The sequence below is a fragment of the Panthera tigris genome, chromosome A2, assembly GCF_018350195.1.
Source record: "Panthera tigris isolate Pti1 chromosome A2, P.tigris_Pti1_mat1.1, whole genome shotgun sequence".
NCBI classification, from domain to species: Eukaryota; Metazoa; Chordata; class Mammalia; order Carnivora; family Felidae; genus Panthera; species Panthera tigris.
The window spans coordinates 11,460,906-11,473,811 of NC_056661.1; the positions used below are offsets into that span (position 1 = coordinate 11,460,906).

General features: G+C 57.9%; 1 protein-coding gene across 1 annotated transcript in view; it reads right to left on the reverse strand.

Moving 5' to 3' along the window:
* NOTCH3 (notch receptor 3) overlaps nucleotides 1-12,906 on the reverse strand; it is a 35,328-nt gene that overhangs the window by 19,624 nt on the left and 2,798 nt on the right. Inside the window, exons 3-19 of the mRNA XM_042978427.1 lie at nucleotides 8,969-9,111; nucleotides 8,548-8,886; nucleotides 8,332-8,454; nucleotides 8,010-8,243; nucleotides 7,249-7,404; nucleotides 6,973-7,158; nucleotides 6,185-6,298; nucleotides 5,573-5,686; nucleotides 4,730-4,963; nucleotides 4,507-4,617; nucleotides 3,570-3,762; nucleotides 3,342-3,493; nucleotides 3,004-3,117; nucleotides 2,371-2,526; nucleotides 968-1,193; nucleotides 340-541; nucleotides 39-192 (exon numbers count right to left, since the gene is read on the reverse strand). Of these exons, the coding sequence (XP_042834361.1) occupies nucleotides 39-192; nucleotides 340-541; nucleotides 968-1,193; nucleotides 2,371-2,526; nucleotides 3,004-3,117; nucleotides 3,342-3,493; nucleotides 3,570-3,762; nucleotides 4,507-4,617; nucleotides 4,730-4,963; nucleotides 5,573-5,686; nucleotides 6,185-6,298; nucleotides 6,973-7,158; nucleotides 7,249-7,404; nucleotides 8,010-8,243; nucleotides 8,332-8,454; nucleotides 8,548-8,886; nucleotides 8,969-9,111 (2,951 nt within the window). The remainder of the gene's footprint in view (nucleotides 1-38; nucleotides 193-339; nucleotides 542-967; nucleotides 1,194-2,370; nucleotides 2,527-3,003; nucleotides 3,118-3,341; nucleotides 3,494-3,569; nucleotides 3,763-4,506; nucleotides 4,618-4,729; nucleotides 4,964-5,572; nucleotides 5,687-6,184; nucleotides 6,299-6,972; nucleotides 7,159-7,248; nucleotides 7,405-8,009; nucleotides 8,244-8,331; nucleotides 8,455-8,547; nucleotides 8,887-8,968; nucleotides 9,112-12,906) is intronic.

Sequence of the window (12,906 nt, forward strand, 5' to 3'; positions counted from 1 at the left end):
TCCCGAGCCCCACACCCCGCCTCTGTGCTCCCCCTCACCGATCTGGGCTGCGGCCTCCCTGCAGGGCACACTCCGGATGTCACAGACGCGGCCGCTCCAACCCGGAGGGCAAAGGCAGTAGAAGGAGGCCCCGCTCCGGGCACAGCGACCCCCGTTCTGACAGGGCGCGTGGCTGCACCAGTCTACCAGCGTCTGGAGGGGAAGTTCTCAGAGTCTCAGCCTCTCAGCCACGACCCCCCCTGGAAGCCGCAACCCCAGCTTCTCCAGGGTCCCGGCAGACCCCTACCCCAGAACAGCCCCTCCAGATTCCTCCCCCGGGTCCCCGGTGGCCACGCCCACCTGGCACTGAGCGCCAGTGAAGCCCTCCGGACAGGTGCAGCGGAAGCCAGGGTGGGCGGCCGTGCAGACGCCCCCGTGCAGGCAGGGCCGAGAGACGCAGGGGTCGGCCTCGTGTTGGCAGTGTGCGCCGGTGTAGCCCGGGCGGCACTGGCAGCTGAACGAGTTCACACCGTCCACGCAGGTCCCGCCGTGGAAGCAGGAGCTGGAGGGGGAGGGAAGCGCAGGCTGGGTCAGGCTCCACCCCCACGCAGGCCCCGCCTTCTCGGCCCCTCCTGGGTCAGGGCACACTCCCTGAGCCCCTAGGCCCACCCCCAGCAGAAGCTGCAGCCCCAGCAGAGGTCCTGCCCCGATCCTGTCCCTTAGCCCCAACTCACCAAGTCCTTGAGAGCTAAGGTGGGAGCCACATGGAGGCCCCGCCCCGCCGTGGCCTGGCCCTGTCGGGGACCCGCGTCCCCTAAGGTGACCTCCAAACAGACACCCTGACCCTTCCCGAACACTGCTCCATCACGGACCAGAGTTGTGAAGTGGCTGCCAAGCCGAGAACCCCCTTCTTGTCCCCATTCCCTCTCGCGTTGCACACCCCATCCGATGCCGGTGTCCCTGAGCCCCCAGCAGAGGCCCCACACACCTGGGGCTGCAGTCGGGTAGGTCCTGCTCACAGCGGAAGCCTCCATATCCAGGTGGGCACGTGCAGGTAAAGGAGGCCACGTGGTCGGTACAGGTGCCCGGGCCACAGGGGCTGCTCAGACACTCATCCACGTCGCGGGCACAGCGGGGACCAGCAAAGCCAGGGAGGCAGGAGCATGAAAAGGAGCCCACGCCATCCTGGCAGGAGCCACCATTCAGGCAGGGGTCTAAGGTCCGAAGGGAGAAGGCCTGGTCATACACCTGACCCCCCATCAGCCCAAGCTGACCCAGCCATGCCTTTCACAGAGGGGAACCAGGAGGAAACCAGGCTTAACAGGGAGCGGCACATTTGGTCAGAGGGATCAAATTCTGTCCCCTCTGTGGTTTCATCCTCTCCCTCATCTGGAAACCTCACCTATGTGCAAGGAGGAAGGGGATGGGGGAACCAAAAGGTCCCTTTGAGCCGCCAAGCACACGCTGCTAGTTAGGTCTATTTAATTCCTGGGCACAGCACAGAAGGCCTCCTCCAGACCAGTGCTGGCCAGTATAGTGGCCATTGGCCACATGTGGCTATTTAGCCCTTAACATGCACCTAGTCCAAACTGGGATGTGCCATAAAACACACACTGGATTTCTGATTTTGAAGACTTAATATTAAAAAAAAAGGATGAATGTAAACATATCTCAGTAATTTTATATTGATTACATGTCGAAATAAATAACATTTTTATATATTAATTTAATTAAAATATATTATTAAACTTAATTTTTTTGTTGTTGCTTTTTTAATGTGGCTGCTAGAAAAATTCTAAGTATAGATGTGACTTGCACTGTCGGTCTGTCAGACAATGCTCCTGGAGGACTCCCTGGGGGCCTATTATGTCCTACTTAACGCATAATGTTAACTTGTTCACAGCCAGAGGCAGTCTACGGGCTTCAGACAGACCTGTGCTCCAATCCCAGCTCATGCCTCTACTTGCTTCGTGACCTTGGGCAAATCACTTGACCTCTCTGGGGCCTCAGTTTCCATAAAATGGGGAAAGAGTACAGTGAAGAGAAAATGGAAGCACAGGGGCGCCTGGGTGGCTCAGTCGGTTGAGAGTCCGACTTCAGCTCAGGTCACGATCTCACAGTTCGTGGGTTTGAGCCCCGCATCAGGCTCTGTGCTGACCACTTGTTCAGAGCCTGGAGCCTGCTTCTGTGTCTCCTTCTCTCTCTGCCCCTCCCCCGCTCACGCTTTGTCTCACTCTGCTTCTCAAAAATAAATAAATGTAAATTTAAAAAAATATTTTTTTAATATAAAAAAGAGAAAGAAAATGGAAGCACAGTGCTGGGCACACCGTGTGGGCTTAAAGAACATGTTCTCTAGAGCAGCACCCACCCCGGGAACTCCCCTGAACTCACTGGGGTCACAGTCATCGATGTCCTGATCACAGGAAGGGCCACTGTACCCCTCGTGGCAGGTACAGCTGAAACTCCCTGCCAGGTTGGTGCAGGTACCGTGGGAGCCACAGGGTGAGGGGCCAGCACATTCATCCACATCCTGCTGGCATCGTGGGCCTGGGGACGGGGAATAAGGTAGTATCTAGGGTTAGAGGGTACAGGGTAGGGTCTGCGAGTACCTGGCCTTCGGGAGGAACCTGAAGGCTGAGATGGGTGAAGGCAGGAACACGCCATGCTCCCTTAGCCTTTGTGTGTTTTGTACGTGCTATTCCCAAACTGCCTTCCCCCTTCCCTTTATTTCAGTGGGTAGTGAATGAATGCATTCTGACTGAGGTCAGCCCTTCCAGGGAGCTGCACCCAAACCCTCCACCTGAGTCCTAGCTTCCCCATCCCCAGATCCCTTCCTTTCCTCCAAAACTGATCACATGGGCTGCAATTGTCTGTGTTCTGCTCGGTCCCTTCCGAGACAGAGTCTTTTCTGTCTTCTGTTTTTTCTGTAAGTTTCCCTCTGGGTCCCCAGCACCACTCAGTATGCAGCAGGGTGCAGAGGAGGTGAAGGAGAGGAGGAGGAGGAGGAGGAAGCAGGTGGTGTACCTTGCCAGCCAGGAGGGCAGGAGCAGACAGGCAGCTGGCCAGGGGCAGACTCACAGTGACCCCCATGCTCACAGGGGTTCGGAGTACAGGGCGATGGCAGCTCACACTGACGGCCTGTGGAGGGCAGGCAGAGTGAGATACTCGTGAGAGATTCCTTGTCCCCATCTCCCCCCAGGGTCCCCACCTTGATACCCACCTCCAAAGGTCCTGGGGGTGGGGGGAGAGGAAAAGAAAAAAAAAAAAAGGCAAACGTAAAGGAGGGAGAGTGCAGCAGGAAGGAAATGAGAAGGAAGAAGGGGGGAGGGAGAGCCTGGGGTGGGAACATGGGGGACACACACCCTGGACACCAGGGGGACAGGTACAGTGGAAGCCGATTCCATCACTGGTGCAGGTGCCACCAGACCGGCAGGGCTGGGATTCACAGGCATCTCGAGCAAGGCTCTGGCTGCATCGGGGGCCACTCCAGCCAGGCTCACACATGCAGCGGAACCTGGAAGGAAAGGCAGTCAGGGAATGCCTGCGGGCAGGGAGGCGGCAGGGGACCAGGGGATGGGGAGAGGCCTCACCCTCCGGGTGCATCGTGGCAGACACCGTGACTGCAGGGTTCTTGGGCACAGGGATGGCTCGTGGGAAGGCAGAGCGGGGGCAGGGAGCCAGGTGGGCAGAGGCAGCGGAAGCCATTTTCCCCATCCACACAGGAGCCTCCGTCACCGCACGGGCTGGACGCACACTCATTGATCTCCACGTTGCAAAGGGGCCCTGGAGAGCACGAAGGCAACTTCATCCCAGGACAAGGACGATGGTGCCAACAGGGAAGACAACCTTGCCCCATTTAGCATGGCCACATCCTTGAGCAAAGACAATCTCATTTTCACAGTGCACGAGCTCTTGTACAAACTAGGGCAACCACCTCCTCAACCTAGAGCTGCCTTGCCCCAGATCATACTCATCCCCAAACTTAAATGAAGTCACCTTCATTTTCACCAAGGATTACTTTGGCCCCATGAAGAAACATGCCCATCCCTGAGTCCGGACACCCTCGTCTAAGTTCCAGGATAACCTTGAGCTGATACGGGGACACCCTCAGGCCAATGAGAGAGCATAACCTCAGGACTAAGTGTGGACAATCTCATTGGACAAGCATATGCAAAGAGAGGGGCAAACTCAGCAAAAAATAGGGTGATTTCACCTTTGCCCCCAAAAGACCCCCTTTCTGGGTGGCTCAGTCGGTTAAGTGTCCGACTTCAGCTCAGGTCATGATCTCTAGGTTGGTGGGTTCAAGCCCCACATAGGGTTCTGTGCTGACAGCTCAGAGCCTGGAGAGCCTGCTTCGGATTCCGTGTCTCCCTCTCTCTCTGCCCCTCCCCCACTCATGTTCTGCCTCTCTCTCTCTCTCTCTCTCTCTCTCTCTCTCTCTCCCCCTCTCTCTCAAAAATAAGTAAAACAGTTTTAAAAATTGTATATTAAAAAAAGACCCCCTTCCCATGGCAGCCACTTGCCCACCTGTGAAGCCAGGCTGGCAGACACAGTCATAGCGGTTGATGCCATCCCGGCAGACTCCAAAGGTGCAGGGGTTGCTGGCACAATCATCAATGTTCACCTCGCAGTTCACTCCTGGGGAAGGGGAACATGGCAGGGTTGGCCACCACTGAGCCCCACCAGGGGCACCGTTCCCTGTGCCCCTCCAGATATACGGTTTCTGCCCCAGCCCCGCCTCCAGCCCCACCTGTGGTGCCGGGAGGGCAGCGGCAGAGATACTTGTCCACCAAGTCTAGACATTTGCCTCCGTGGCGGCAGGGCTGGCTGCGGCACTCGTCCACCTGGCTTTCACAGCGTGTGCCTGTGTATCCCGGGGCACAGGCGCAGGAGAAGCTGGCGATGCCATCCACACAGCGCCCGTGGTGGCACGGGTCCGGGGAACAGTCATCCACGTTGCGCTCACACAGAGTGCCTTCGAAACCTGAGCGGGGGGGGGGGGGGGGGGGGGGGGGGGCGGTGAGGGGGGGGGGGAACCAGAGGATCAGGCTCCACCCACTTGCCAAGGTCCTGCCCGCAGCCGTGGCTCCGCCCCAATCCTGGCCCACCTCTACATCACGCCCTGCCCAGCTAACCAGCAGGAGGTGGGCTCAATTCAGGCTCCGCCCCTAACTCCCTCCAGCGACAGGCTCCAGGACACGCCCCTGGCCAAGACACTTCCACCGATAAATCCCATCCCTCGCTGTACCCTGCCTCCAGTCCTTACACTACCAGCCCTGTTCCGCCTCACTCTCCGCTCTGGACTGGAAATGGGGACACATGGGAAGTGCCTGGGGATAGAGGAGTTTGGGAGCGACACGCCCCCTCTACCTTCTAGCACCAAGTATCTGCCAGACCCATTGGCCCCAACCCTAGCCTTACCGCTGCTAAGGTCCATCATTGGCTCCACTCCCTGGCTCTGTCCTTGGCTCTACTGAGGTCCTGCCTTGCTGCAGCCCCGCCCCCAAGTTTTCCCCAAGGCTGTTATTTGCTTTCTGTCTCTCCCTTGCCCCGCCCCCAGACTCTTGCTGGCCTATCAACGGCCCTCTCTCACCCTCTGCGCAGCGACATTCGTAGCCATCGGGCTGGTCCACACATTTGGCTCCATTCCGGCAAGGTGTGCTGGCGCACTCATCCACATCCAGCTGACACATGGCCCCGCTGAAGCCTTAGGGTAGGGAATGGGACGGGCAGAGGCCCAGACCGGGTCAGAGAAGTCACCCGTTGCCAACCCTGCCTTGTTTGGGTGGGATGACTGTTCACTTCGTTTTAAATTAATTTCAGGGGCGCCTGGGTGACTCAGTCGGTTAAGTGTTGAACTTCAGCTCACGTCCTGATCTCGTGGTTCGTGAGTTCCAGCCCCGCGTTGGGCTCTGCGCTGGCAGCTCAGAGCCTGGAGCCTGCTTTGGATTCTGTATCTCCCTCTCTCTCTCTCTCTCTGCCCCTCCCCTACTCACACTTTCTCTCTTTCAAAAATAAATAAACATTTTCTAAAAGGTATAAAACTTTTGTAAAAATAAAACAATAAATTGACTTCAGTGGTGTTCATAGCATGTGGTTTCTGTTACGATAGCTGCCCACTAACATGGTCTTACAGGCTCCCAACCTACAGCCTTTGCCTCTGCAGGGACCTGTCTTTTTCAGGCTCCCTGGCCAGGGTCCTCACCCGAGGGGCAGGTGCAGCTGAAGCCATTGACTCTGTCCTTGCAGACCCCGCCATTAACACACGGGCTGCTCTGACACTCATCCACGTCCACCTCACAATAGGTGCCTGTAAAGCCTAGGGAGTGAAGGAGGGGGATTAGGGCGGTGGGGGTTAGCCTCTGGCCTAAAGGGAGAGCAAGTGGGAAGGTATTCCCTCTCCCACTCTAGACAGTTCCCCTGAGCCTTGCTTGGCCTTGACCCCCAGCCCAACCCTAGATTCAGCTTTTGGCCTCATGGTGGACCTTCACCCAGCTGAGGCTCCAACCGATCCAAGGATGATGAGACCCCACAAGGGCGTTGCCTTCAGACCGCCCTCTTCCCTTTGCAGTCCTTAGACTATGAGGGGTCCTCAGCCACCAGCCCAGGGCCCACCATAGCCTTGGGCCCGGCCTCAATCCCACCAAGATTGTCTGCAGGCTCCACCTGGACCCACACCAGCCCCTGGTCCCGCCCTCATCTCACCCCCTGGTCCCGCCCTCATTTCATCCCCACCCTCCAGTGGATCCTATGGCACAGACTCCACTCCCAGCCCATCTGAGGTTCTAAGGACTCCATGTGACCACACCCCTAGCCTTGCACAAAGATTCTGCTCTGGCCCAGCCTCCGCCTCCTTTCAGGCTTCAGTCTCTCAGGGTCCCATTGCAGACCCAGTGTCACTGTGTGTGTGGGGGGGTGCTCCTTGCTGTCTGCAGGCTTCCCTCGCTCACCCCCAGCCTCAGGCTCCGCCCCCACCACACCCCCCACACACACCTGCCATGCAGATGCAGGTGAACTGGCCTATGCGGTCGAGGCACGTGGCCTGGTTGCGGCAGGGCCCCGATAGGCACTCGTTGACGTCGGTCTCGCAGCGCGGGCCTGTGTACCCACGGCCACACTGGCACAGGAATGAGCCCTGTGTGTTCACACACCGGCCCAGGTGCTCACACGGGTTGGCGCCTACAAGAGCAGGCACCGCCAGTGTGAGTGGGGGTGGCTAAGGACCTGCCTCTGCCCTCCCTCCCAACTCTCAGACCGCGCCCCCCTCACCAATGGAGCACTCATCCACATCCTGGTCACATGCCCCGCCGGTGAAGCCTGGTGGACAGGTGCAGATGGCCCGTCCGTTCACCGGGTTCGTGTCACAGATAGCATCCTCGTGACAGGGGTTGCTGACACAGGCGTCATCCAGATGACACAGAAGCCCTGGAAAGGAACAGGCAGAGTTCAAGGGCGGACCCTCCAGCTCTGCCCAAAGGTCCCACATCCCCCACATATTGGTTTGTGCTTTGTTTCTATTAACCTGCAGGGTATCCAGTAGGCTATTTTTCCCGATCATTTATAACGCAAACTTCCCAATGTACTGAAGAGCTAATTCATACACCCACCACCTAGCTTCAACTACCGTAAGCTCTATGTATCTTTTTCCTGAACCGTTTGCAAATGAGTTGGAAACACCCACATATTGTTTTAAAATTTGTTGACTCCTTTTCTGATTCTATACCCTCAAGCCTTGGCTTCTGCAGTAGCCTCTCCCTGACATGCCTTGCCCTCCACACCCAAGTCCCCCTCCCAAGCACCTTCCCTGACCCTTTGCCACTTGCAAAGGTCCCCTCTCCTCGGTCACGGGATAGCTCTCCATTCCCATGGCTACTGCCCCGGACTGTGGGCCGGCCTCTTCCAGGCTCACCCTGCACCCCATAGCTGGCCTCCAACCTAATCATCCTAACGCTCAAGTCAGACTCCATCCTTTCCCCCACCGTGGAACCATCACTGGCTCCCTGCTGCCTGCAAGGAAAACAGCCACTCACCAGTCTTGCCCATGGGACAGGCACAGTAGAACGAGGCCACGCGGTCATGGCAGGTGGCCCCATGGAAGCACACGGCCGTGGCACAGTCATCGATATTCTGACTGCAGCTCTCGCCTGTCCAGCCGTTGACACACACACAGCTGTGGCCACCCAGTGTGTTGAAACAGGTGCCCCCGTTGTGGCAAGCATTGGGCTGCAGCTGGCATTCATCCACGTCCTCCGTGCAGAATTGGCCTGTGGCACACAGACACGCCAGTCCAGCCACCGGGCTGCAGGCACACCCAAGGTCTGCCACCTGGCTATTCTCGGCCCTGGGGCTCACCTGTCCACTCAGGAGGGCACTGGCAGTTGTAGGTGTTGACGCCATCCACACATGTGCCCCCATTTAGACAGCGGTGCCCTGGACAGTCATCCACATTCACTTCACAGTTCTGGCCCTCGAACCCTAGCAGAGGAAGAGAAGGCAAAGATGGTCAGTGCCAGGCTGGCCTGCTGTCTGTCCACTCCTGCTGCCCTCCCCAGGGAGCGGCTCCCTCACCAGGAAGGCAGGCACAGTCGTAGGTGAGGTCGCCACTCTGTCTACACGTGCCCCCGTTTCGGCACGGCGAGGGGGCGCAGGGCACTGCAGCGTTCTCACACAGTGGCCCCGTGTAGCCAGCTGGGCACTGGCAGCGGAAGGAACCAGGCGTGTTGAGGCAGGTGCCACCGTGGCGGCATGGCCCTCCCACCCGGCACTCATCCACATCGCTTCGGCAGCTGCGGCCCTGGTAGCCAGGCGGGCAGGAGCAGAGGTAGCGGCCATCGGGCCCCACGGAGCAGCGGGCACCATGGGCACAGGGGCTGCTGAGGCAGGGGTCCGGCAGGGAGCAGTCGGGACCTAGAGGGACCAGGAGAGGGTGAGCTTGGGCCATGCCCATCCTCGCCTGCCTTGGGCTCCCCTCCCCCAGACCGTCCCTTACCCCGGAAGCCACGGGGGCAGCGGCAGGAGAACCGGGCAGCGCCTGCCACCACCGAGCTCTGGCAGACACCACGGCCAGCACAGGGGCCCGAATGGCAGGGGTCCTCCAGCTGGCACCGCTCGCCCACCCATCCTGGAGGGCACCTGTGGGCAGAGATAGCTTAGTACCGGGCAGTACTAGGGTGGTATGGGGCAGGAGAAGCCCAGACACAGATACACACAGGACTGGCAGAAACACCAAGCAGGGGCGCCTGGACCGCTCAGCCGGTTAAGCATCGACTGTGGATTTCGGCTCAGGTCATGATCTCACGCTTAGTGAGATAGAGCCCTGCATCCAGCTGTGCTGACCGCAGAGCCTACTTGGGATTCTCTCTCTTCCCCTCTCTGCCCCTCCCCTGCTCGTGCGCTCACGTGAGCGCGCACGCGCTCTCTCTCCCTCTCAAAAATAAATAAACGTTAAAAAAACACACACACACGCAAGCACACAGCCCAACGAACAGGCACCCTCATCCATCCATGCAACAAATATTCACTGAGTACCTACTATGTTCTTAGCAAAAGGAATGCAGTCGCAAACACAAGAAAAGTCGCCCCCCCACCCCTTATCCTCACAGCCAAGTTGGGCAAAGAGAAGACACACAAATAATGAATTATATAACATGCCGGCATGGGGTGGGGAGGGCCACCAAGAGTTTAGTGGGCTTTAAGCGAGGCCCCAGAAAAGAAATGCCCATGTCCCACAACATGTGACTCTGACCTTATTTGGAAAAAAGAGTCTTTGCGGATGTAACTAAGTGACAGACATCAAGATGAGATCATCCCGGATTTTCTAAATGGGCCTTAAATCCATTGGCAGAGGGAGATCGGGGAGGAAGCGTTAAAGGCCATTTGAAGACAGAAGCAGATATGAGTGTTGCACCCACTAGCCAAGGAGCACCTGAAACCACTAGAAGGTGGAGGCGGCCAGCAAGGACTCTCCTGCAAAGCCACTGGGGACACACTGGCTGCCAACACCTCGATTTCAGACTTCTGGCCTCCAAAACTGTGAGAATAAATTCCTGTTGTTTCAAACCACCCAGCTTTTTGGTGGTTTGTTATGGCAGCCAGGAAACTAAGACACAGGATAAGGGAGATGAGTGAAGAGGGAAGGCAAGAAGGATATTTTCAGACTGCAGAAGGTACTGTGTGAGGAAGAGCCTTCCAGGCGGAGAGAAACACAAGGTCTCAGACTCCAGAAGACAACCTCTCAGGCGCACACGCACACACACACACACACACACACACGCAGAAACATACACAGTTGGACATACTGGCCTAGCGAACATTCAGACCCTAAGCCACAACGCAGTTCACAGCCACAGCTCTGTGTGGACAGACCCTAACTCTCCCACATCCTCCTGGCCTTTCCTGGAGGCACATTCGACCCTTCCTGCCATTGGGAGGGGGAGGTAGACACCAGTTCTGGCGCCCTCTTACTGGGATAGAGTCCTTCAGCCTGCAGCCCCTTCCCCAAACCGACCAAGGCAACCTTGAGTAGGAGGGAAATAAAACAGTTGGTCTTGAGACCGGAAACCTCCAGAGAGACACCGGCGGGGGAGGGGGGAGGGGAGAAGCGGGGATAGGAGGGGCAGGGGGACGGGATGGGGGGGTGGGGAGGGGAAGGTTGGAATGGTGAGAAGGCCCAGACCCCGCCCCCGACGCTGCCCACCCCTCGCGCAGTCCCTCCCTCTGGCTTGTCCCAGTCGCTTGGGGCTAGCCTCAGGCAGCTGACTCAGTCCCTAGCGTCACCCACAAGATTCCCCCCACCCTGGCCCCCAGTGAAACAGGCCAGGGCAGGGCAGGGGTGCCGATGGTGTCAAGACGGGAGGGCCCGGCTCCCAGACCCCTCCCCAAAGACCCTCAGGGCAAGGACGTCGGTCACGACTGCACGCCGAGAGGGGGCGCGCCGCGCCGGGCTCCCGGGATTGCGGGTCCCACCGCCAAGCAGGGCGCGGCCGCGCGGGCCCCCTCCCGACGCCCCGGGCGGGTTCCCACGCTCTGCGCCCCGCTCCCCTGCCGACCGGTCGGGCCGGTTCCAGCCTCCGCCCGCGCCCCGCCCCACTGACTGGGCTTTGGGGGAAACCAAGGCGGGGGGGGGGGGGGGGGGGGGAGAGGAGACTTGGTTGGGGGTCGGCGGGAGGGGAAGGGAAGGGGGTGCGGCGAGGGCTAGGAAACAGACACCAGGGCTTGAGAGGCTACTTCGAGGAAGAGGTTTGGGGGATCCGTGGAGGGGTGACAGATGGGGGCGTCCCTGAAAAGATACGAGTATTTAGAATCTTGAAAGAGACTGGGGGGCCGTGGGGAGTGGTTCCCACGGTCCACCTCCGGGGAGAGCCCGCTCCATCCCGGGTAGTCCGGGCTCCGGGCGGCCGCGCGAGCCGGTGATTCACCTGTTGAGGGGCAGGGCAGCTGCGGCAGCATTCACCTGTCGGCAGTATTCCAGGTGCGGAGCTCCACGGCGCAGGCGCTCAGCTCCGCGGCTCCGCCTCCCAGGTGTGTGGCTCCAGATAAGGTCACTTTTTCCCTCACGTCCCACCATGGCAGACTCCCAACCCGAGGAGCCCGCTCAGCCAGGCTGAGCCCCCACCTGGGTGAGCCCAAGTGGGGCTCCAGTCAAAGTACGTGTGTAACTTCAAAGGGGCTCTCCTGGATCTAAAGTCACCCCAGAACCACCCAGCTTGGGCCTGGCACACATGGTCTTGAATAAATGAATCCGTTAATGAATCAATAATGGCTACTAGGTGACGGGCTATTACTAATGATGATATTATAAAAGGAATCAAGCATTTCCCCCATAACCTTGAGACGTTGCCCTCTATGGCACCTATTTCCTGAGCCCCTACCATCATTATTATTATTTATGGAGCATTTACTGTAGGCTGAGCACTATGCTGAGTTCATCACATCAAAATCAACCTCATAAAGAAGGAAGTACTGCCCCATTTTCCAGATGCAAAAGCTGAGGTTCAGAGAGCTCAAAGCACCTGCTCAGGGTACCCCCGGGTCCATAATTCAATTTTTTGATGTTTATTTATTTTCGAGAGAGAACGAAAGAGAGAAAGCAAGTGGGGGAGGAGCAGAGAGAGAGAGAGAGAGAGAGAGAGAGAGGGAGGCGGGAAGACACAGAATGCCAAGCAGGCAGGCTCCAGACTCTGAGCTGTCAGCACCAAGCCCAATGAGGGCTTGAACTCATGAACCTGGAGGTCCTGACCTAAGCCAAAGTCAGAGGCTTAACAGACTGAGCCACCCAGGTGCCCCTCCCGGAGCCCAGAATTCAAACTGAGCTCTGTCTCCCTCTGCTCAGTTCTTTCCCAGCCCCTGCTCTGCTCCTCCCAGCCCTCTGCCTTGCCTTGTATGATCCAACAACCGAATTCTTGAAATCCTTCATGGTCACAAGCCATGAAGCAGCACCCCTATTTCACAGATGCAGTGAGATTCAGAGAGAGGTGACTAACCCAAGGTCATGGTGCCCCCATGACCCCCACCACTGTGCCCCCACCACTAAATGTTGATATATGGGAGGATCCAGTTGGGGTACCCTGTACTGCCAAGCCACTGGGATTGGTCCCTGAAGATCTGTTAATTGAATAATAACTACCTCCATCAGAGGCTTTACGTGTGACCTCAGGCGGCCAACAACTCTGTGAAGCAGGTGTTAGTGTGCCTGTTTTCCAGACAAGGACGCTGAAGTTTAAAGGGTTTGAGTCCCAGGCAGTGAGCAACATGATGTGGGATTTGAACCCAGGCCAAGCGGCCTGCAGAGCCCTTGCTCTTAACCTTACTCAGTTCTTAACCCTGCTCGATTCCAGTGGGGAAACAAGAGGTTACCCAAGCCATACACAAGTAGGAAATGGTAGAGACACCCATGGTGGACACAGAGGCCAGAGGAGAAGACAGACT